Source organism: Mesoplodon densirostris, chromosome 1, assembly GCF_025265405.1.
Source record: "Mesoplodon densirostris isolate mMesDen1 chromosome 1, mMesDen1 primary haplotype, whole genome shotgun sequence".
Classification (NCBI taxonomy): Eukaryota; Metazoa; Chordata; class Mammalia; order Artiodactyla; family Ziphiidae; genus Mesoplodon; species Mesoplodon densirostris.
Genome location: NC_082661.1, coordinates 148,562,078 through 148,586,651, shown reverse-complemented (window position 1 = coordinate 148,586,651; position 24,574 = coordinate 148,562,078). Strand labels below are relative to the sequence as shown.

Genomic DNA, 24,574 nt, shown 5'->3' with positions numbered 1-24,574 from the left:
GTTCAGGTGTAGGTGCAGAGTACGCGGATAGTTGCAGGACAAGAAGAAACAAGTAAGTAACTACAAAGATTAGAAGGGGAAGAACTCCCAGTTTCTATGAGCCCCCAAAACTATGGGAATTGGCCTAACTTTTAGGCCAACTGCTGGCTACATCCTAGACCCAGACATTTTTCCACTGGAGCAGTGAGGATGCAGAGAATGCCTCCTTAGGGGGCAGGGCAGTGGGGGACATGGAGTCAGGTCAGGGTCACCACAATTGCTCACTCACTGGTGATGCTGGAAAACAGCACCCCAGGGGAGGTATGGATCCAAAATGGAGAATTCCTATTTTAGTGGACATTAGTACTTGATGGGAATGGATCAAATCTCTCAAGTAGACAGAATGGAAAGAAAAAATTGCAAATGAATGGCATGGTTTATATGCACCTAGAAGATAAAGAAGTAACCATGAGAACACGACATGGGCTCAGTAATAAAACATCAGACCAAACCTCTCACTTCTTTTCCTGACTGTATTAAAAGACTATTAGATCAGTACAGGTGGGTAAGTCAATGGTTTTTTTCTGTGGAGAATGAGAAAGGGAGCTGTCCAGAAATAGGTGAAAAGGTTACTGAGTAATATTAAGGGTCCAATGGATGCTGAAAGTCAGGCATGATACTAATCTGCATCCTTGGGTAATGTTCTCCTCAGTTCGGAAGAGCATGAATATAGGATTGAAAACGTGCTCTTCATATTGACTCTTAGTTGGAGGTCTGCGTGGTGTGTATGGCAGAAAGATCTAGGGGCAAAGAAGTTGAAGGTCCTGGTGAGAGGACTGAAGTGATGATCCCAGTGCCCTAGGTTACCTGGAGAAAGAAACAAGATGAGGAGGAGACAGATGGACTGAGACAATAGGAGGAGGTGCGCAGACAAGCAAACACAAGTCTTGTTGGAGTGAAGAGCTGGTGTGGTAGAAATCAAGACATGGGTGACCTGGCAGGGTTAAGGGTTGTGATCATATAGTAAAAGGATAGTTTTTCATGCAGGTTTCCTGGAGAGAAATCAGACACTTCTGATAATTACTAGTTGTGTGCCAACCTAGGAAGTTCATCCTTAAGTCTCCTGGAGGTGAAAGAAGGCAGGGAAATTGCTTGTAAAATTACCCCTGAAACTCAAGGTCTTTCTTCCTTAGAGCTGTGGAAATTGAATTGTTACCATGGCATCTGGGACTTCATCTGATCAACTTAGTACCTCATGTTTTTAATTTTCCTTTGGGATTTTTAAATACCTTTCCATGCAGGAGCAAGACATGTCATTTTTTTCCACGAATATAATTAAAAGAGACAGGCTTGAAAAGAACTACAGATGGGTCACACTGGCCCTTGCCAAAGTATGGAATCAGGATATGAAGTAAATCCCATTAATTGCAGCAATTGATGGATCCTACAGAGAGTAAGGCTTACAATTAGAGGTTCTCAAAAGTTTTCAGGGCCACTGGAAAGATTGTAAAATAGAACCAAAGTTATTAGCACACATTCAAGAAAAGACTTGTTTGAAGTTGGGCAATTTCTAACTTCTTATGGATAGGCCAGGCCCCACTTGACAGTTCTGTGAAGTCTAATGTTCCATGAAATTTTACCAGGGCCTTTGATAGAATATCCATTTCCTTAATTATAAACACATTTCTTCTCTATTGCAAGGTTTCTCCTTAACTTCACAGATCTGTCAGTGAAAGACAAAACTTGGATACCACATATGGAAATGACAAAAGCGGTGCATGAACTGGATGAATTAGCATATAAAGTGTTATTCCCTTAAAGAGCTGTTGGATTCATTTAGGTAATCGTCTTTTGATAAATGTACTCTTGCTTGTACAATCTTCTGCTTATCATGGAGTTATAAATCAGAACTGGAAAAGACATCTGGAAACATCTGGCCCCTTCCAAAGCAATAACATTGCAATGTACTTCCTGACATACTACACAGACTCTTCCAATCATCTGGGGTCGTTCTTACACATTAAAAGTTCTCAAGAGGAGGTTCTGGTTTGATTTTTTTACATTATATTTCCCCAGAAAGAGAAATCAAATAGCTAGATATACACATTTCCATTTTATAATCACTTCTCATATTCTAATTACTTGTTTAAATGTCTGTCTCACTAGGTTAGCATTCCAAGAAAGGAAACATATATTCATTTCTTTAACCCCCATATGGAGATGAATATACGTTCTGGGACTCTATTCTGTGGAAACAAGAGTACCAATAGGTGAATAGCTTTGCATAAGAAGATGTATTGCAGTGTTGTTACAGTGATAGCAAACTGGAACTAACGTGAATGTCCATCAACTAACGTGAATGTCTATCAATGTCAATAAAAAAAAGTATGGTGAATCTCTATGATGGAATATCATTTAGCTTTGAAAAAGAATGAGCTAGAGCTCCATCAATTGATTTGGAGGGGATGTCCATTATATACTGCTACATGAGAAAAGAAACTTACAAACAAAAGTATAGTGTGTGATTTCAAATTGTAAAAATAAATGACACCCTGTGAAAAATATGTGTTTACAGCTGTGGAGGAACAATCACTAGGGGTGATCTTGAGGATGATGAGAAAGCAAAGGAGAGAGAGTATGGAAGGAGATAAAAATTGAGCTAGCAAAATGAAAAAATATTCATGCCATAATGCTAAGGGAAAAGTCAGAATGCATGCGTTTTTTTGTTGTTGTTTTATTTATTTTTGGCTGCGTTGGGTCTTCGTTGCTGTGCGCAGGCTTTCTCTAGTTGCAGTGAGTGGGGGCTACTCTCCATTGTAGTGCGTGGGCTTCTCATTGCGGTGGCTTCTCTTATTGCGGAGCATGGGCTCTAGGCACACAGGCTTCAGTAGTTGTGGCTTGTGGGCTCAGTAGCTGTGGCTTGCGGGCTCTAGAGTGCAGGCTCAGTAGTGGCGCATGGACTTAGTTGCTCCGCGGCATGTGGGATCTTCCCAGACCAGGGCTCCAACCGGTGTCCCCTGCATTGGCAGGTGGATTCTTAACCACTGCACCACCAGGGAAGTCCCTGAATGCATGTTTTTAGTAATAATATATTTTTTTTTTCTTTTTGCGGTATGTGGGCCTCTCACTGTTGTGGCCTCTCCCGTTGCGGAGCACAGGCTCCGGATGCGCAGGCCCAGCGGCCATGGCTCACGGGCCCAGCCGCTCCGCGGCATATGGGATCCTCCCAGACCGGGGCACGAACCCATATCCCCTGCATCGGCAGGCGGACTCTTAACCACTGCGCCACCAGGGAGGCCCAGTAATAATATTTTAAAAAGAAAAATTTACCTTTATTGATGTCTTACTGATTGGTATCAGGCATGGTTCTTAAGGTTTTACATAGGCTATCTCACTTGATGCCTGCACCAACCCTGTGAGTTAAGGACTGTTATTTCCCTCATTTCATAGATGAGGAAACTTGGCCCAAAGAAGTTCATAAATTGACACAGTAAGTGGCAAAGCTGAGAAAAAATAATAATAGACAAATAGGCAAAAAAATGACATTGCATTTTTTTCTACAAATTAACCTGGTAAAATGAAAATAATCAATTTAATGAGGTGATAGAACTGTGAGTTATTTGTGTTAAATTTTTGCTATTATTTATTATTACTTTTAAATAAAGTAAAATTATTAAAAATAAAAAGAAGAAAATGGGTGGTATGGTGGTTTTTCAAACATGTCCTCAAATACTTTGCCACTCCTCTCGCTGAGAGAAGAGTTCTATGTTTCTTCCCTTTGAATCTGGGTGGGGCTGTGACAGCTCTGACCAACTCCATAGTGTAAGTAATGTTGTGTGTCTCTGGAGGCTGGATCAAAAGAGGCTTCCTCCTGGCTCCCTTTTTGGGTCCCTCACTTTGGAGGATGCTGTGAGTCTCACTTGGAGAGAAACAAATGCCCCTGCCAACAGGCAGCATCCACTGCCAGACTTCAGGTGGTGCCAGCCCCTAGAACCTTAGTACCTTCCAGCAGAGTCCCCAGACATTGCTGAGCAGAGACAAACCACAAGCTATTTCCTCTCTAGTTGTCTAATCTCCAGAATCTTCCTGGGCATAAAAAATGGTTGTTGTTTGTTGTTGTTATTTTGTTATTGTTTGGTTAGGAGTCTTTTTTTTTTTTTTTTGCTCCTAAAATATACAACAACAGTTGAAATAGACAAGGACCTTCTGCAGTGATGTTTGTCAACTTGGGGTAGGTTTCCCCTTGGTCTTATTTTTCTGCTCCCTTTAGGTATTTTGCAATGATTAATTTTATGTGACAAGTGGCTGGACTGTGGTGCTCCAATATTTGGCCAAACATTTTTCTGGATGTTTCTGTGAAGGTGTTTTTTTGGAAGAGATTAGCATTCAAAATGGTGGACTATTAGTAAAGCAGGTTACCCTCCATAATGTGGGTGGGCCTTACCCAATCAGTTGGAGACTTTCATAGAGCAAAGACTGATTTCCCCAGAGCAAGAAGGAGTTCTGCCAGCATGCTGCCTTTGGACTTGAACTGCAGCTCTTCCCTGAGTCTCCAGCCTGCCTGCCACCCCATCAGACTTTAGACTCACCAAGCCTCCAGGAATGTTTGCCAATTCCCGGGAAACTCTTTCTCTCTTTCTCTCTCTCTCTCATTGGTCTGTTTCTCTGGACAGCCCTGACTAACACACATATTATTTATATATATATATATATATATATATATATATATATATATATATTTTTTTTTTTTTTTTTTTTTTTTGCAGTACGCGGGCCTCTCACTGTTGTGGTCTCTCCCGTTGCGGAGCACAGGCTCTGGACGTGCAGGCTCAGCGGCCATGGCTCACGGGCCCAGCCACTCCGCTGGGCATGTGGGATCTTCCCAGACTGGGGCACGAACCCGTGTCCCCTGCATTGGCAGGCGGACTCTCAACCACTGCGCCACCAGGGAAGCCCCACATATTATACTTTTCACTCTACTTCCCAAACTCCTCACCAATTCCTCAAGCATCCTAACCTCACTGTAGTATCTACGTAAGTCTGCTCTGTTTAAATTCATATGCATTTGATGTATTTAAGAGGGCTAGAAAAGAGACTAAAGCTGGCTAGAGAGTCAGTCTTCTAAACTTCTTCCTCTTCCTCCCTCCTTAGGACACAAATCATAAGCAATATACATCTGTTGCCAATAAATGAGCAGCACCTATATAGGATGATAACACCAAGGGTAGAAAAATCTAAGCAGATAAGGACCTGGAAAGGAGATCAACTGTGGATTTTGCACTGAATTACAGAATGCCATATGGGCATATACCCTGAGAAAACCATAATTCAAAAACAGTCATGTACCAAAATGTTCATTGCAGCTGTATTTACAATAGCCAGGAGATGCAATCAACCTAAGTGTCCATCATCGGATGAATAGATAAAGAAGATGTGGCACATATATACAATGGAATATTACTCAGCCATAAAAAGAAACGAAATTGAGTTATTTGTAGTGAGGTGGATGGACCTACAGTCTGTCATACAGAGTGAAGTAAGTCAGAAAGAGAAAAACAAATACCATGTGCCAACACATATATATGGAATCTAAGAAAAAAAAAAGAAGTCATGAAGAACCTAGGGGCAAGATGGGAATAAAGACACAGACCTACTAGAGAATGGACTTGAGGATATCGGGAGGGGGAAGGGTAAGCTGTGACAAAGTGAGAGAGTGGCATGGACATATATACACTACCAAACGTAAAATAGATAGCTAGTGGGAAGCAGGCGCATAGCACAGGGAGATCAGCTCGGTGCTTTGTGACCACCTAGAGGGGTGGGATAGGGAGGGTGGGAGGGAGGGAGACGCAAGAGGGAGGGGATATGGGGATATATGTATATGTATAGCTGATTCACTTTGTTATAAAGCAGAAACTAACACACCATTGTAAAGCAATTATACTCCAATAAAGATGTTAAAAAAAAAAAAACCCAAGTGACAAAATGATCAGGCAAAGCAAAAGAAAAGGTGCAGCTTACCCCTCGAAGCAGTGGGCGACTGTCAGAACCCACTTCTTGGCAATGAGGACACAGCCACAAATGTGACCACTGGGTTCACTCTGCAGGGAACACTGCCAGGGCCACCTTCCTGGGCGGCTCGTCCGACCCCCAAGGATCCTCTTGTTCATTCGGGCAGCAGGGCGGCGCCCACAGTCTACCAAGGAGCAGGAAACAGTATGTGACTCACTACCAAAACCAGCTAGATGCTTGCATCTTTGCTGTCATGTACAAGTGATCATTTTTTCCCTTGAGCCAATCCAGTTAAATTAAGTTCATATCCCATTGTTACACCACTAATTCCCTCACCTTGTTTAGTACATAGAAGAGAAATCTTACTTCTGCTGTGACAGGACTGCCTAGATTTGGAAACATAAAAGGGCATAATATTCAGTTACATATTTATTGTTCACTTCAAACACTTTACCAGTGAAAGGCAAGAAATAGCTTATACTTAAGTTAGGAATTCTCAAGGCAGGGCTGTGGTCAGATATCACCTTGGAGGTGGAGGTATATGAAGGATGTACTTGTTTTAAGTGTATTTAATATCATCATTATACACTTTCACATTTGTGGGAAGAGAAACTATTGTTAGCAAAGTTTCCCACATCATCTTGGCTGGTGGCACCACCCATAATACTGACTCAACGATTTTCAAAGTAGGGAGAGGAAAAGGAAAGGCATTAGTCTGCTTCTCAGAATGTATGGTGAGGAGGAAGAATGTCAGACTTTTATGCTTATGAAGAGGACATGTATGTCCAAATGATGCTGAGAAATAGCTTGAGAGAAATAAAATATTACTTCAGAAAGTTAGAGAACAGAGAAAGGAATTGAATATTTAGACTAGAAAAGAATCTTGAGACTTTTTTTATTATCTTTTTTTTTAAGTTGAAGTATAGTTGATTTATAATATTGTGTTAGTTTCAGGTATACACCATAGTGATTCATTTTTCTGATTATATTCCATTATAGGTTATTATAAGATATTGAATATAATTTCCCATACTATACAGTAAATCTTTATTGCTTATCTGTTTTATGTATACTAGTCTGTTATCTGTTAATCCCATACTCCTAATTTGTCCCTCCCTCCGTCCCTTTCCCCTTTGGTAACCATATATTTGTTTTCTATGTTGCTGGGACTTTCAGTGTTAAACTTTGTATCTATGATTAGCTGACAGGAGGAAGGGGATTAAATTCATCCCATGTAACTCTAGATGGCAGGATCAGAATCAGTAGGGAGAATTTATAGAAAAAGTGCATTCAGGAAAGGAAGAACTTTCTAAAAATTAGAGTTTAGCTTTGAAGGCAAGAACATGGTTTAAGCATCTATCGATGTGGCTGCACAAGAGAATTCAGCTTAGGGTACACTAAGTTTTAACCACAACGTTCTCTTCCAAGCATTTATTCACAATGCAAATTTAAAAGAAAAAAAAATGTGTTGGGACTGTCAAAAATACTATGACATGCTTAGAACCCTAGATATGTCAGAAGAAAGAAAAACAACCTTAACTGTGTCATTTCCACATTCCTTTTTGAAGATCTACTGTATTTTCCATTTCTTGCTAAATTTGCATGGGGATATGTGTATACAATAAATTATATAATACAGAAAAAGCACATTTGCGTTTTGCCTTCTCACAACCTGAAGTCATATCTCCTCCTCACTCTCTATTTTGTTATCCTTAGTTTGTTTGTAACACTTCCAAATATCTGAAATTCATTTTGTTTATTACTAGCTTAGAGTCTCTCTGTCCACCTCTACAATGTATGTTTCCTGAGACCACGGTCCTTGGCCCCCTCATCCACTTCTACATCCCCGCAGAGCTTAACAATGAACCCGGCATAGAAGAGATACAAATAATTAGTTGTTATTTGTTAGATCTTAAAGTCATAGCTTTCAGGAACAGGAAAAGACCAAAGACTATGTATCTCAACTCTTATTTTAAAGGAAATCGCGGTTTATAGGATCACATATCTAGTTAGCAAGGCAGGACTAGGACAGGTCCACCAACTCTCAACTTAGAATGAGTTTATCTATCTATCTATCTATCTATCTATCTATCTATCTATCTACCTATCTATCTGAACTGAAAGGGATTTTCTGGCAGTCCCAGTTTGGGGAAACAAATCACTGTTGAAAGACTCAGGTCATTGGAGGAAGTACTTCAGTTGACAACTATTCAGAAATTTGGTTGCAAGTTTGGTCTATGGGGAAAATGTCAAGACATTACAAAGAGAAATGGCCCACCTTTAGTATTATTCTTTAGAATTCTTATGTACTGATTTCTCTAACATTTATTAAAAGCTTTGGAGTCAGATAAACTTGGTTTGAGTTCAAAGACTATCACTTATCATCTGTGAGCTGTGAATTTTGAGCAAGTTATTTAAATACTCTATAGCTATGTCCCTATAATGTAACAAGCACTAAATGAGTGTTAATTCCCTCAGTTTACCTTTCTCCTGCATCCCTACCCAAGATGAAGGAGGCAATGTTGCCATGGTTTTTTAGGGGAAATTTTTCAGAAGTATATTTTCAAGGTTACTTGATTATAATTTTATTTTGTGTCTGTTTTTTCCTCAGGCTCTCCAAGTTTTATCAGTTGCCATTATTTCAATTTCTTCTGTTAACTAGTCCCATGTAACATCTGTAGAAAGTGTAGATATTAAGAATTTATTTTTAATAGGATGTGAAAAAAACTCCAAGATTAGAACCCACGTTCCTCCTCCTTAAGCATGATAGTTTCTGCAATCATCATTAAAGAAAAATGTAATTAGCCAAGAGAAAAAGATCTATGTCTACAAAGAAGAAAAAAAGCCAAATGATGTTAAAATATAAAGGCCCATAGCTATTCTATGGAAGCTCCTTTTTGATGTGACAAATGTGGATTATCTTAAATTAGAAACAGAAGAAGGGTCCTGATGATAGATGTTTGCTCCATGATCCACTCTACACAGCTCTAGTGATGGGTGTCTTACCCTTTTACCAGTAGTTCATGCAAAGTTGTCCCATTAAGGCTTTCCCAGTCGGAGTGCAATGTCAGCCACTGCTGGTCTTGCTCCTGTTCCTGTATCAGTTTGGTCACAGATGGTTCTCTGATAGAAGGGCAAATACCAGATAAATATTCAAAGTACAATGATCTTTGACCAGACAATATCATTATTTAGCACTTACTCTCTTATAAAAAGAAGCATTAAATGATCAGCCAATATTTAAAGAGGGGGATTAGTATTCAAAGAAGTTTGGCATGGAATGTGATCAGCAAGAGGGGAAGTTACTAAAAGTATCCTGAAGCAATGAAGATCCACACTGTTACAGCTATTTTAGTCATTCTCTCTGCTGGCATGTATTTGAACTTTGAGGTGTTGGAATTCTAACATATACGATGTAAAAGTTCCAATACCTAAAAAACAAGAGCAACTTTAGGCAGGGATCAAAAGTAAAATAAAATTTATCTGCCTGGAGTATTTTTTCCTTCACTTTTCTTGCCCAATGTATTCCTGCAATAAAGCAATACCTTAAAATAAATAATAAGTAAAGAGAATCAATGGTCATTTAGAGTCTGTTCAGACAGTATAAAATTGTAAGTGGAATTTTTTCAACATACTGCAGAATCTTTATGCACTAAAAATTAGGAAGGTCTCTAGAAAGTAGAGACAGGAGTTAGACAACATCATTTTGCTGTTTACCCATATTCTCACTCAAACTCCACCAGTACTTTCCTGTCAATGCCTCATTCAATCATCAAATAAATATGCTTGTACCCAAGATGTACCCAAGATTTAAAACCTTAGGTTTCAAAAGTGTTTGCGTTTTTGTGTAAAATATCCTATTCCTTATGAAATAATTGGTTCACTTAGGCAATCCATATTTGAAGAAAATCTTTTGGATTTTTATCACCTGATGCTGTTAAGGGTAGAAGAGGTAGAGGAATTCATTTTAGATAGGAGGAACGAGGGCTCCTTCTGAATCTGGAAGTAGGAGAGAAGGAAGCAGGTACTTAGTTGGATTTGGAGATGGGGAGAGAATTCATCAAGAGAATTCAAATCAGACAATCCGATAGTCTTTTCTTTAAGTACGAGGGGCTCCTCGAATGAAGGTGGGGGGTGGTGGCAGGGGTGCATGATGGTGAGGAAAGTGACGTGTATATGAAATTGTTCCCTGGTGGAAGTATTTGGAGAAACACATCAAAGATAACTTAAAAAGAATGGCAAGCAGTGCTGAGGATTCAAATGAACCTGGAAATCTTGAAGTTGTAGCAGCATCAAGTCTGTGAGCTTAGTGACTTTCTTTTTCTGATAATGGAATGCCAATTTTTTTGTAAAAAGGGGGGGCACAGGAAGGGAAGAAAAGTTAGATTCAGTGGCATTGAAAGAAAAATGATCACTTCCCCGGGTTATCGATTATTTTAAAACTACTGTCATTACAGAATAGAAAATAAAAGAAACAAAAACCTCCCCAAATCCAGTTATTTTAAAAAGAATAAAACCCTCTAAAGAGAAGACTTGAGGATAGAATAAGAACCAAAGATTAAAAACAAAACAGAGTCCTTAATCATGGATGAATTCTAATCATTTAAGAACAAATGGCGTAAACCCTGCCCATGCTTTAAGAAGCATCGCACAAGCTTTAATTTATTTAGAAACTTGAAAGAACTGTTTTATATTTGAAGATGTCACAAAACCTACTGCAAAATGAGAATTCTTTCCTTCACCAAAATGAGGCTCTGGCTTTTCAGTAATCCCAGAAGTGCTGTATGCAGAGGCACAGTGGGGTGGAAAATACAAAAATCAGAGGCCACACACACCACTCATGGTGTTTCTCTTGATACCTGCATCCTGAGAATTCCTTTCTGCAATAGAACAATCTGTGGCCTCCTAAATCCAGGCATCTTACTCACAAAAAGCCAAAGGAAGATCAGCTTCAGGTTTGTTATTTAATGAAATCATTCTTTAGGCAGATATTCACAGGGCAAGAGGGACTTGCATGGGGACAAGTCAGCACAGGATTTGCACTGATGCTAGATAGGAAAATCATTGCAAAGGACGCTTCAGTCTTTCAACTCGCAAGGTCCCTTCAGTCACCTCACATTTCATTAATTAACCTCCAACAAGAAAGGCAATTTAGCCTGAATCTCTCAGTTACACCAAGCGGAAAATCTAAGAAATTCATCATCAACAAGAAGGGAATATCATTACAAAAGTTAGTTTCCCATGAAATTCTTAAACCCTAGCATGCTTCTCATGCACAAAAATAAATCTTTCAGCCCTAGAAATGTCATCTTATGGCCCATTAAAAAAATATCAGCGAATCCATATGTCGGCTTCTGCCATTATACAGAATCTGAGCATCTGTGTGATTTCAACTTTTATTTTTTTCTTTAAATAATTTTTAAAATCATGAAAGTAATACTTATACATGGAAAAAACCCAAACATTATACAATGAAAAAATATCCTTCCCATCCAAGATGTATAAAAACCATCACTGTAAATAGCATTTGAGTATTCTTGCCAAGCTTTTTCTGTAGTCCTTGTACATACACCCCTCTTCTTTTAGTCTATACACATTGTTCTGTGTGGTGTTGAGGATGTTTTCATTTAATGATTTATCTTGGAAGTTTTTGCATAATAATAGCTAGATAATAATAATAACAATTATATTTTATTAACTAATAACTATTTTCTGTAGGGCAAGCACTAAAAGATTAGTAATTTGTTTCATATTATTTAATCCTCTCAACAACTTTGTGAAGTATGCTTTATTATTATTCCCCATTTTGGAGATGAAAAAATTGAGGCAACGTGAGAATAAGTAATTTTCCCAAGGTCACACAGCTCTGGTAGTGAGTCCCTTTGGTCTGACATCAGAGTACCACTTCTAACACTATGAACATTACGCAGCCCTCCTCTATTAAGGGCACACACCTTGTTCTTTCCATAGCTGCAAAGTGTTCCATTATATGGATGTACATTTACTTTACCAATCCACTACTGAGGCTGTTTCCAATTTCTGGCTATAACAAAAAAGCAGCAGTTAATACTCTTAACCATTCACCTTTGCTTACATGCACACATGTGAATTGAGAATAAATTCCTAGAAATAAAATTATTGAATCAAAATGTAAATTTTTTATGAATTTCCCCTTCAAAGAGTAATGTCAGTTTACAAACTTATCAAGGGTAGGTTTGTCTATACTTTTTAATTTTTACAACCACATACATAATGTAAGTCATGCTATTAAAACATATCTGGAACTTAACTGCTCAAATTTGGTTTAACAGTTGGTGATGCATTTGACTTATCTTTTTCCATATTATATCAAAAGACAAATCCTGTTGGGTAGAGAGCAAAAGAGCAAAAAAGCATCTTGCTAGTGATGAAGTATCAAAGTCACTGTATCCTAAGGGAGTCTGAGCAGGGAATGCAGTCAGACCCAAATGCTTCTAGAGCAGCTATGAAATCATATACAGAGAAGGAAATTTAAGCAACAATCTACTCCAATGCCCTCTTTTGACAGTGCGAGAAAACTAAGACATAGACCCATCCCAAACATTTGAGGGGCCCAGAGCGAGAGTATAAATGGAGGCCCATATACTATATGTCTACATATTTAGATATTATAAATCAAGTTAACAAGCTGTTAAAGAAAACATATTCTATCTTACCATCTTGATCAACATATCTTTTAGGTTCAAATATAGAATTCTTGGACTCCTTGGAACAGTGGTTTTCAAACTTTAGCATTCATTAGAATCAACTGGAGCACCAGTTACAACAAAGATTGTTGGCCCCATACCCAGATTTCCAGGTTTGATAAGTCTGAGATGGGGCCCCCAATTTGCCTATCTAACAAGATGCCAGGTGATACAGATGCTGTGGTCTGGGACCACACTTTGAAAACAGTTCACTGGGCCCCAGGTGGGCATACCTCTGGTGGGCAGACTCTTTGCCCCATGAGGTGAGGCACAGCTAAGAAGAAAGACCAGAGTGGTCCCTCGAAATCAGGGTTTCTCACCTTTGGCACTACTGACATTTTATACCAGATAATTATTTGCTATGCGGGGCTGTCCTGGGCACTGTAGGGTGTTCAGTATCACCCCTGGCTTCCACACACAAAATACTAGTATCACCACACCACTCCTGGACTGACAATCAAAAAGGTCTACAGACATTTCCTAAAGTCTCCTCAGGGCAAAGTCACCACTGGTTGAGTTCTGGGGTCCAGGGCAAGGCCCCTCTGCTCTGGGTCTAAAAGCAGTACTGCACAAAAAAGCAAGAGAATTTTGCTCAAATGTGCTTCTTGAAATGTGTGGCCGTAAGACACATATAAAAAATGCATAATTCCCCCATACCCACTGAAATGAGAAAATAGAACATATCTAGAATTCTGAAACATCCTGATATTTTGAAAGGAAGTCTATATTTTAAGGCTTAGGTGAACAATCAGATCTCTAGACAACTTGGCTTATTCTTATCTCATTCTCAGGTCACTTGGTATTGAGTAACGAGGCATTTCATGCTTGTATTATAATTACGTAGGGGCTGCTTACCTAAAAAATGAAAGTCAGCACAAATCCCACAAAGCAAAGGGCTTCTTTACTTTTGTCAGCAAGACAGTAGTGCAGGACTTACCTAGACATGCCACACATTCCAGTGGAAGGACCAGGTCTATTCTATGGCATCTATTGCTTGGGAAAGTCATGAGTCCTCAACCTCAGTACTGATGGTTAGTCTTGAAATACAAATGCCTTGTGTAGTGGATACATTATTTGCAATTCTAAATATCCTCCTCAGAACTTGGAAACTTTCTGTTAAACATTTCGTATCTGATTTCAAAAATCTTATCTTAAACCCTGTCATGTTATTGTCTCTGTTTGGTTCCTATAGTTTAGACATGTTAATATTAAAAGCTAGTTAAATTATTTTGCCAGGTAGAAGGAAAACCTAGAAATATTGACAGAAAGGCATCATAGGTTGCAAACAAACACAAGTGAACATGACCATAGAATCGTTTGTCTGGTTAGATAGCTCACCTTACACTTTATACAGCAAAACTCCTGTCAATAGAAATGTTTCAAAGAAGAGCATAAAGTCTGAGTTTATTTTTCCAGTAAAATAAGTATTTAAAAATATTTTTATTGTAATCTTAACTGAAAATATATAATTTTATTCATTTATCTACCTCAAAGGTAGAGTATAATAACTGTACTAGGCTATGATTTACAGGTACAAGAGACAAAAACTATCTCAAAGAAAAGAGAAGTTATAGATTATAAAATTAAATTATAGACTATTCATATTTCATTAAAAAAATCAATGACATAATCCATTTCTAACATACAATTAATTGAAAACTATAGCTATTAAATATATATTCTCATTTTCATATAATTAGAAAATAAAACTAATAAAGCACTATTTAAAATAAACATTTCATTAAAGATATAAAAAATTAATCAATCATAAAATTAAAATGTCATTTGATCATTTACAAGATTTCAATCTTATATTGTAAAACAAACTCAATAAATGGTGTTAGGTTGTAAGTATGTTTTTGAGCAATAAGTATATACCTCTTTCAGAATCTACAGTAGTCCAAGTATTTCCTTCTGGCTATTTTATCTTCAAAAAAAGATCCCATTTCTTTTTTGATAACTTGGAGGAAAACATTGGGGACATGTTTTTTTTTAATTTTTAAGAGACAGAGACAACATTGTCTTGAAAGAAACTTATTTAGTTGTTTAAAAAATGTTTCCTGTTTGCCTTTACCTTCTTTTAGTTCATCAGTGTAAAACTAAAGATTACCAGTTTCAATTACAATATGCCATTTTTTATTCCACCAGTTCAGAAAGTCTTGGAACCAAGGTAGAATTTATTTTTCTAATAGAAGCTTTGCTTCATCAATTGCTCTTTTCTTCCTCATCTTGATATTATAGGCATAGAGAAAGTGCACCTTTATTCAATTCAAACTTTTAAGGCAGAATATGACTCTCTGGGTACATTACAAAATAAAATAATTCAAACTTCAGGGCTTTAAAAAATATTCAGTTAACAGTATTACACCACCAACAACCACATAAATCAGCATTTTAGTACCTAAAATAGTGCCTGAATATCTGAATATCAAAAAGTAGAAATGTAATCAATCACTAAAGGGATGTGGATGGTCTTCAGGATGGCTGGTGCCTGGGGTCCAAGCACCTTCATGACTCTCCATCTCTCATCTCCACTTCTTCAGTTGGAGGGAGGAGGACGAGGTGGGAGGGTGGCTTTAATGACCTCCAAGTAACTTTTCCACAAGCCAGGGGACAGGCTGTCTGCAGCTCTAAACTCAAATCCTTCATCTTTGTGACCAAAAAGGAAGACGTCTTCTCTCCCCAGTCCACTTAAAACAAATCTTATTGAAAAACTTTAAGTATCACAAAACCAGCCACTGTAGCCCAGGAGTGAGGTCCTTTGATTAGTCCAGCTTGGGTGAGGTATTACCTACCCCTCTACCAATCACTGAGGCCAAGAAAAGTGGGTCATGTACAAAGACGGCAGCCCCCTTTTGGATCCCAAGGATAGAATGGGAAGTGAAGCAAGTCCCAAAATGAAGGGATGCAGGTCCCAAAGGAAAAGGAGAGAGGCAGAGAAGCAACAGAATAAATGTCTGCTACAAGTGACTTTACTTGAAATTTTTTAGTTCAAAAGATTATTATGCCTCAGAGTCAAGATCTACATGTTCTTTTGTTAGCTTTTGGAAGATGTAGGAAGAGTACAAGATTGGGTAGATATTAGACTTATGTTCATGAATGACACAATGGGTTATCAGTGAGTGTTCAGTGAACTCAGTTTACTCATTGCCAAAGGAATATCATCCTGGCAGAATTTAAACAAATGACACAGTCAGATGGGCAAGGGTTAAAACTGATGATTAATAAAGTTAATAAGCTGGAATGGAAATGGAGACAGCACACTGGTATTATATCAGATGGAGTCCCTCCCTAAAGGAGTTTTAGTGAGAGGAACAAATTACAAACATGTGAAAAAATAATTTCTGATACCAATAAATGCTTTGAAGAAGACAGAGTAAGAAAATAGAGAGTACCTTGGTGAGTGTGAAAGTTGCTCCAACTAGGGTTGTCAAGAAAGACCTTTGTAAATAGTTGATATACAAGCTTAGAGACACGAATGATGAGATGGAGGTGATCCTGTTAAGGTCTAGAGATCAGCCTTCCAAACAAAAAGAACTGTGGAGCCAAAGCTCCCGAGATGGGAATGAGTTTACAGCACTGGAATCTCAGTAATAAGGTCAAGGTGTCTAACATTTAGTGGACAAGTGGAGAGTGCTAGGAGATGGGGTCAGAGAGTGAGGCAGGGGCCAGATTATGCTTTGTAGGCCAGAGTAAGAAATTGGATTTTGATTCCAAACTGTAAAAATAAAATGAAAAGACCAGTGGAGTTGGCATTTAGATAATATCATTACTATCAGTCCTGTCTTGGGGGTAAAAAGCAAGCCAAATTGCAGTAGGTTTCAAAGAAAACATGAAGAAGTTAAGTCATCACCAGGAGTCTCTGGTATAGTTCCAAAAGGGGGATGCTGCCATATAAGGACTTCTAACAGAAATAACACAGGTCTTTCTGGTTAATTTCTGGGGGATTCTCAAGTTGTAAATCATGTTCTTACTTACCTAGGACCCATTCATATTCCTGCCAATGGCAATGCACTATGATGACTAGAGAATCTGATGCCCCCAAAGACTTTACAGAGATTGATTCTTCCCCATTCCAAGACCTTCTTGCTCACAATTAGCCCTGATATTTTTGGTGGAAAGGTGTGTTTTGACAATTCTGGAGAACTCATGGAAACCATCTTTGGTTTTATAAATCCTGATGTGAATCTATTTTTTAATGGTGAACATTTTTATCACAAAATGGAATGTAAGAGAGTAAAAAAAAATGTGCTTAATCCAGGATCTAGCATAGTTTTATTCCAGTTAATAACGGTGAATTTCCCTACACCACTGAGAAGTTTCCATTTACTTTCATAAATTATTCATTAACCCAACTGACACAGTTTGAGATTCAGATTGCTAACAAATAATCCGAATTCTTGGCAGAGCTTGCTGATAGTGATCATGTGGAAATGCTTTTAGGACAACTGGTAGACTCACCTTGCTCTTGCTTATGAAACCCTCATACCTAGTGGTCTCATGGTAGACCTTAAAAAATATTTCCTCTCCCTTTAGGATGTAGCACTTTTTCAGGAAAATTCTTCTCCTTCCTTACCTCAGAACAGCATGTTCCAGAGAATACTACACTCACACATTGGACTTCATGATTTTCTTCTCATCCAGGCACTCATTTAACTAGCAGCTTCTTGGGAATGTGTTAAGAAATTAATTTCCCATGCCCAAACCACATGTCTGCCAGAGAAGCTAAGAAGTTGCATGTGAAAGAAAACAACACTTCGTGGATTTGCTTCAGCTGACGTCTACTTAGAATACGACAAGCAGGTACTTATTACTATACGACTTTTCAAAAAGTGAAAAACAGGGCTTCCCTGGTGGCGCAGTGGTTGAGAGTCCGCCTGCTGATGCAGGGGACGTGGGTTCGTGCCCTGGTCCGGAAAGATCCCACATGCTGCGGAGCGGCTGGGCCCGTGAGCCATGGTCACTGAGCCTGCGTGTCCGGAGCCTGTGCTCCGCAACAGGAGAGGCCACAACAGTGAGAGGCCCGCGTACCGCCAAAAAAAAAAAAATATATATATATATATATATATACATATATATATATATGTATATATACACACACACAAATGATATACAGCATTGTAGAATTAAGAGGGATATCGTGTAGTACTGATTTTTAAGTACCACAGGAAATTCAGGGCCAAAAGAGGTCAAGGAGATGAGAAAGTCTTCGCAGAAGTCATGAGCCTTGAGTGAGGCCCTGAAGAATTTGGATAGGGAATGTAAAAACAATGCATCTATGCACACAGAGGCAGAAGCAGGAAGGAATGTGTATCTACAGAGCACAGATAAAAGACCAGACAGTACAGAAAGAGAGGAGGAGCACATACAAGAATATGAAGTTGAAGAAAGATGAGCTAGTTTACGGCAGGCCTGCCAGTTGGGAAACGTATTTGGTTAAAAAAAAAAATGTCAAATGAAAAAAGACCTTTGACAGAAAATGATTTATTTCTGCCTTAGTCCATTCAGGCCTCTATAACAAATTACCATAGACTGGGTGGCTTATAAACAACAGGGATTTATTTCCCATAGTTCCAGAGGCTGGAAGTCCAAGGTCAAGGTAATAGTAGATTTGGTGTCTGGTGAAAGCCCATTCCTCAGTCACAGACAGCCATCTTCTTGCTATGTCATCACATGGTGAAAGGTGAGAGGAAACTCTGTGCAGTCTCTTGTATAAGTTACTAATCCCATTCTTGAGGGCTCCATTCTCACGTCCCAATCACCTCTTAAAGGCCCTGCTGCTTAATACCTTCACACTGGGAGTTAGGATTTCACATATGAATTTGGGGGGGACATGAACACTCAGTCTATAGCAATTGAACATAATGTCTGTATTACAGCAGGTAGGGCTCTATTAGAAATTCAGTCATGGGATAGTGAGAGCTTTTAGGGAAACGGAGGGACCAAAAATCTCCTAACCCTATTTCCTTCACCAGTCACTGCTCATCCTTCTTTGCTTCTCTTTTTGGCAAAATTTCCCCAAAGAGTTCTACACTTACTGTCTTTTCTCTCTTCCTACTATCTCTTAGGTGTTTGCCCCTTCACTCTACTGAAACTGCTCACATCAATGACATGCACATTGCTGAAACCAATAGTCATTTTCAGTCCTCATTTTACTTCTCAGCAGCATTTGATAGAACTGACCCCCACTTCTTCCTTTATATGCTTTCTTCAATTGTCTTTCAGGATACCACATACTCCTACTGCATTAGTTGTTCTTTTTCATCTCCTTTGGCTTGCTGCTTCTCTTCTCTGATCCCCTAATGTTAGGGCTCAGTCCTTGATCTTCTTATCTTCTCTCTATATATTCCCTCTCTTGGTCACCCAGATCAAAAAATGAACAATATCATTTCTGAATACATTGAATGCAGACCATCAAAAATATGAACAAGAGCAAGTGTTGGTGAGGAGATGGAGAAATTGGAACTCTCATGCATTGCTGGTAGAGTATAAAGTGGCATGGCCTCTTTGGAAAACAGTTTGGCAGTCATTCAAAAAGTTAAACATAGGGCCTCCCTGGTGGCGCAGTGGTTGAGAGTCCGCCTGCCGATGCAGGGGATACGGGTTCGTGCCCCGGTCTGGGAGGATCCCATATGCCGCGGAGCGGCTGGGCCCGTGAGCCATGGCCGCTGAGCCTGCGCGTCCGGAGCCTGTGCTCCGCAACGGGGGAGGCCACAACAGTGAGAGGCCCGCGTACAGCAAAAAAAAAAAAAAAAAAAAGTTAAACATAGAGCTACCACTTGACCCAGTAATTCTAGTCTTAAGTATACACCCAAGAGAAATGAAAACATATGTTCACACAAAAACTTGTACATGAATGTTCATAGCAGCATTATTAATAAGAGCTAAAAAGTGGAAACAACCAAAATGGCCATCAAATGATGAATGGATAATCAAAATGTGGCTCTATCTACACAATAGAATATTATTCAGTCATAAACAGGAATGGCCTACTGATACATAGTACAACATGGATGAACCTTAAAAGCATTTTACTAAGTGAAAGAAGTCAGACAAAAAATATTTTGCATGATTCTATATGTGAAACGTGCACAATAGGCAAATCTATAGAGACAGGAAGTAAATTAGTATATTTTAAGGGCTGAAGGGAAGGAGAAATGGAGAGTGACTGCTAATGAGCATGGGGTTTCTTTTTTGAGTGATGAAAATGTTCTGGAATTAGACAGTGATGATGATTACAACTATTTTGTGACCATACTAAAAACAACTGAATTGTACACTTTTTTTTTTTTTTTTGGCGGTACGCGGGCCTCTCACTGCTGTGGCCTCTCCCATTGAGGAGCACAGGCTCCGGACGCACAGGCTCAGCGGCCATGGCTCATGGGCCCAGCCGCTCCGTGGCATGTGGGATCTTCCCGGACCGGGGCACAAACCCGTGTCCCCTGCATCGGCAGGCGGACTCTCAACCACTGCACCACCAGGGAAGCCCTATACACTTTTAAACACTGAATTTTATGGTATCTGAATTATATCTTAATTTTTAAAAAAACAACTACAAGGTTTTGAACTTCCTTTCCATGGTTTACATGTAAAGGACCAGCAATCTGGGCTAGACTGACTACTACAGAGGACTGAATCTGTCTCCAAGCATCATGGAAGTCAATCAATCAATAAGGAAACCATCCTGGATTAAATAGTTCTTACATGACAAATGAAATGTGAAGTTAGAAACTTTGTCCTGGGAGTACATGTTAGGAAAAATTACAATGTAAATCCTTATATCAGGGACTATTAGGTAATATAATAGATAACTGTCCTTGTGGTTTTGCCTAAGACACAGAAACATTCTTTGGAAGGATGTTTCTTCTGTTGACAAACTCTAAAAGATTGGGGCATAAAATAAAATTGCAACTAACTCTACAAAGGAATTTTTGCCAAAATAGTACAGCCTATTTCCAGATGATCTAACTTTTATAGAGATAAGCTTATGAGGCCAAGAGACACAGAGAATCACATTCCCTTAGACCAACTTCCTGAAATACCAGATGTCTCAACTGAGCATTTGGCAAGTATTAGAGGGCAGTCTAAATTCTGATTTGTACTGTTGATTAAATAAATGCCCATATGTTTCTGATACTGGACACGCAGGTAGCAAAGTCAATATACCGTCATGAGAATTTAGGGGCTTGATTTATACCCTTGTCTAATCAAATCGTCATCATGTTTCCAGCTGGGGTGAACTCTAGAGATACCTGCAGATGGGGGTAAATGTTTTCAGATTCAGAAAAGAACTCTGAATCCTCTCATTTGGACAAGCACTTAGTTGAGAGCCTAGCATTTCTGCTGTTAGACGTGGAAAGCATGATTTAGGTCTGAAAAACTCTAAGTGCAGGTGTTTTTAATCAACTGCTTCTATCATGAAAGCATCTCAGTAGAATCCCTGCAAAACATGTAATTTGGTGTAGATCTGCATTTTAAACAAACTAGCTACAAAATATACCCCCTGAAGTAGCTGAGTGATCTATTTGGAGTTAAGGTATGTTCGTTTTGGATACTATACAACAGTGCTTTTCTCTTAAATGTTTACTGAATGAATGAATGATTTAATGAATTTATATTATAGTATCAAGATAATGTCTTCCCCACCACGTTATAAGCTCTTTGATGATGTTATTCACCTGTGCGCCCTCCACACAGTGCCTACTCCTGTACAAGACCCACAAGTTGATGCTCAAAAAACGAGGAGGAAGATACTGAATAGAATTAGTTGGGGTTGTTTTTTAAACTTCAAGTTTTGGACGCAGAGTATGTTTGACAGTATCAAGGCAGGCCCATGGAGTGGACACTCCACTCCAGAAGCTAAAAGAGGACAACTCATCCCTCTCCCCTCCCTCTGGCAGCTGGAGTGTAGGTCAATGTCTAGCCATGGCCAAAGAGACACTCCTATTAGGGACTTTGAATGTGGAAGAAATGACTCAAAGGTGCAGGGTTACTTAGAGTTAATTTGATGCACCAGCGGCAGAACTGTGAGTCTGCAGCACAGCAACTGGTCTCCAGGGACAGTGGTGACAGCAGGTCCTAAGCATCCCATTGCCACAGCAGGAATTTGGCCTCGTCTTGCCCATTTTCTGTGTTCCTGCCCCAGCCTGGTTCTCCAGATCTCTGTCAATTCATGAGCCACCCACATAAACTGAAGAGTAAACTTGCAGGCAATCCAAAAGTACAAAAACACTAAGGTTACCTTTTGTACTCATTTACTTCGAAGGTGAATCACTTCTTACCCATTAACTCAGTCAAATAACAGTTATGGTTTTCCAACCATACTGCTCTCTCAAATTTTCCTAGCCCTCCTATGAAATAAAGTTATCTTCAAAAAATCTAAACGTCTATCTTAGATTTTAAATACCTAAGATATTTCAATGACATTTTCCCACTATGTTAAAGAAATGGAGCAAAGAGATTTTTTTTAAAATCCAATATGCACACAGTAGCCAAAGGTAGAGACCACTAAAATGGAGGAATTCATTAATGGATGAATAGATTTAAAAATATGGTGTATCCACACAATGGAATATTATTCAGCCATAAGCAGAAATAAAGTACTGATACATGGATGCATGAAAACATTATGCTTAGTGAACTAAGTCAGATAATGGTGATGGTTGCACAACATTATGAATATACTAAATGCCACTGAATTGTACACTTTAAAATGGTTAAAATGGTGAGTTTTATGTCATGCATTTTACCACAATAAAAAATTTAAGTCCAATATTCAAAAAATTAGAAGAAATATAAAGTAGATATTTTAAACATGATTCATCCCATTTGCAACAGAACAAGGTGGCTTTTGTCAAAAGAATTTTCTGGTTATAAAATCTTTGTAGTTCTGACGCTCCTTCAGAACTCTCAGTGGAGTTATCCGTCATTACATAATCAAGTTTTCTTATTAAGAAATAACCTTGTTGGGAATGTAAATTGGTACAGCCACTATGGAGAACAGTATGGAGGTTCCTTAAAAAACTAAAAGTAGAACTACCACAGGACCCAGCAATCCCACTACTGGGCATATACCCTGAGAAAACCATAATTCAAAAAGGGTCATGTACCACAGTGTTCACTGCAGCACTATTTACAATAGCCAGGACATGGAAGCAACCTAAGTGTCCATCGACAGATGAATGGATAAAGAAGATATGGCACATATATACAATGGAATATTATTCAGCCATAAAAAGAAATGAAATTGAGTTATTTGTAGTGAGGTGGATGGACCTAGAGTCTGTCATACAGAGTGAAGTAAGTCAGAAAGAGAAAAACAAATACCATATACCAACATATATATATGGAATCTACAAAAAAAAAATGGTTCTGATGAACCTAGGGGCAGGACAGGAATAAAGATGCAGACGTAGAGAATGGACTTGAGGAGGGGGACACGGGGAGGGGGAAGGGTAAGCTGGGACGAAGTGAGAGAGTGGCATGGACATATATATACTACCAAATGTAAAATAGATAGCTAGTGGGAAGCAGCCGCATAGCACAGGGAGATCAGCTCAGTGCTTTGTGACCACCTAGAGGGGTGGAATAGGGAGGGTGGGAGGGAGACGCAAGAGGGAGGGGATATGGGGATATATGTATATGTATAGCTGATTCACTTTGTTATACAGCAGAAACTAACACACCATTGTAAAGCAATTATAGTCCAATAAAGATGTTAAAAAATATATAATAAATAAAAAGAAATAGAGTGAGATGCAAAAAAAGAAAAGAAAAAGAAATAACCTTGTGTCTGGTGAGAGGAAAGCAAAGCTCCTTCAAAAAGCTTTTAATCTATGTCTGATCACAGTCATATCCCCTTTCATTTAAACACAATAAGGAAGTGGTGAAAATAAAGTATAACTTAATCGATCTTGGCAAATATAATTTTTCCACTCTGGCAAAGTTTAAAACTCTCTTATTATATCATCAGTTACTCAATTTTCCAAAGATGTGGGACTTTACATGGGAAAAATGGGCTAAAGATGCTGGTATTTACATAATTCTTCAAACTGGGATAACAAAAATGGGCTGCCAGTTGCTATCCCATAATCGGATGGCTCATTAATGTAAAATTATTTCAAGTTTGTTTAGTGGAATCCTGGGAAGTGACATTTACTCAATTTTTTATTCTAGAATTTTATAAATCCTTTATCTTTTATTTCTATCGTTTCTATATTTCCCCCAAATCTCACATCCATCATTGGTAAAAGAAAAAAATGTATGTGTGTGTTTATATATATAAACACACACACACTCACATATATATTCTAAGACCTTTCAATTATTGTTTTCCGACCCCAATAGAACTAGAAAAGAAAACCCTGCACCAAGAATCCAACTTTAAATGTATTGATTTCAGTGTGTTTGTATCAAAGCCAGAGTGAGTGGCTTTTCATTCTAAGAAGCAAAAATGGTGAACTCTTTCGTAATTTACATTTCCTACATTACACAGGGTAAATTGAAATACCAGCAACTTCAAGTTCTATTTCTCAACTTATTAAAAAGATTTATGTTGCTTAAAAAGGAATTTTCAATAACCTCTTGAGGGGGGGGAAATCGCAAGATTTTCCCATCCAGTTTCCTCAGAGGAAACCATCTTAATGCTTTTTTAAGTAATAAAAGCATTTCATTTCAGAAGTCCTTAAAATACAATGACTTCATTTACTTTTAGAGGCTTTATCAAAGTAGGTTGTCAGAAACCCGCACTCTTGAGAGCAGGTGCCTGTAATCAAATACAGTCCTTTCACCTGATCCATGTCCCATGCTTTGGAGGGCTAGGTTTGAGAGCATTAACTCACTCTGCATTCATAAGGAAG

The 24,574-nt window shown here is 38.7% G+C and overlaps 1 protein-coding gene across 1 annotated transcript in view; it reads right to left on the bottom strand.

Annotated features, from left to right (window-relative positions):
• The window catches only part of CORIN (corin, serine peptidase), a 224,215-nt gene that overhangs the window by 30,016 nt on the left and 169,625 nt on the right, over positions 1–24,574 (bottom strand). The window contains exons 16-18 of the mRNA XM_060091256.1: positions 8,998–9,114; positions 6,328–6,377; positions 6,001–6,175 (exon numbers count right to left, since the gene is read on the bottom strand). Coding sequence (XP_059947239.1) covers positions 6,001–6,175; positions 6,328–6,377; positions 8,998–9,114 — 342 coding nt within the window. The remainder of the gene's footprint in view (positions 1–6,000; positions 6,176–6,327; positions 6,378–8,997; positions 9,115–24,574) is intronic.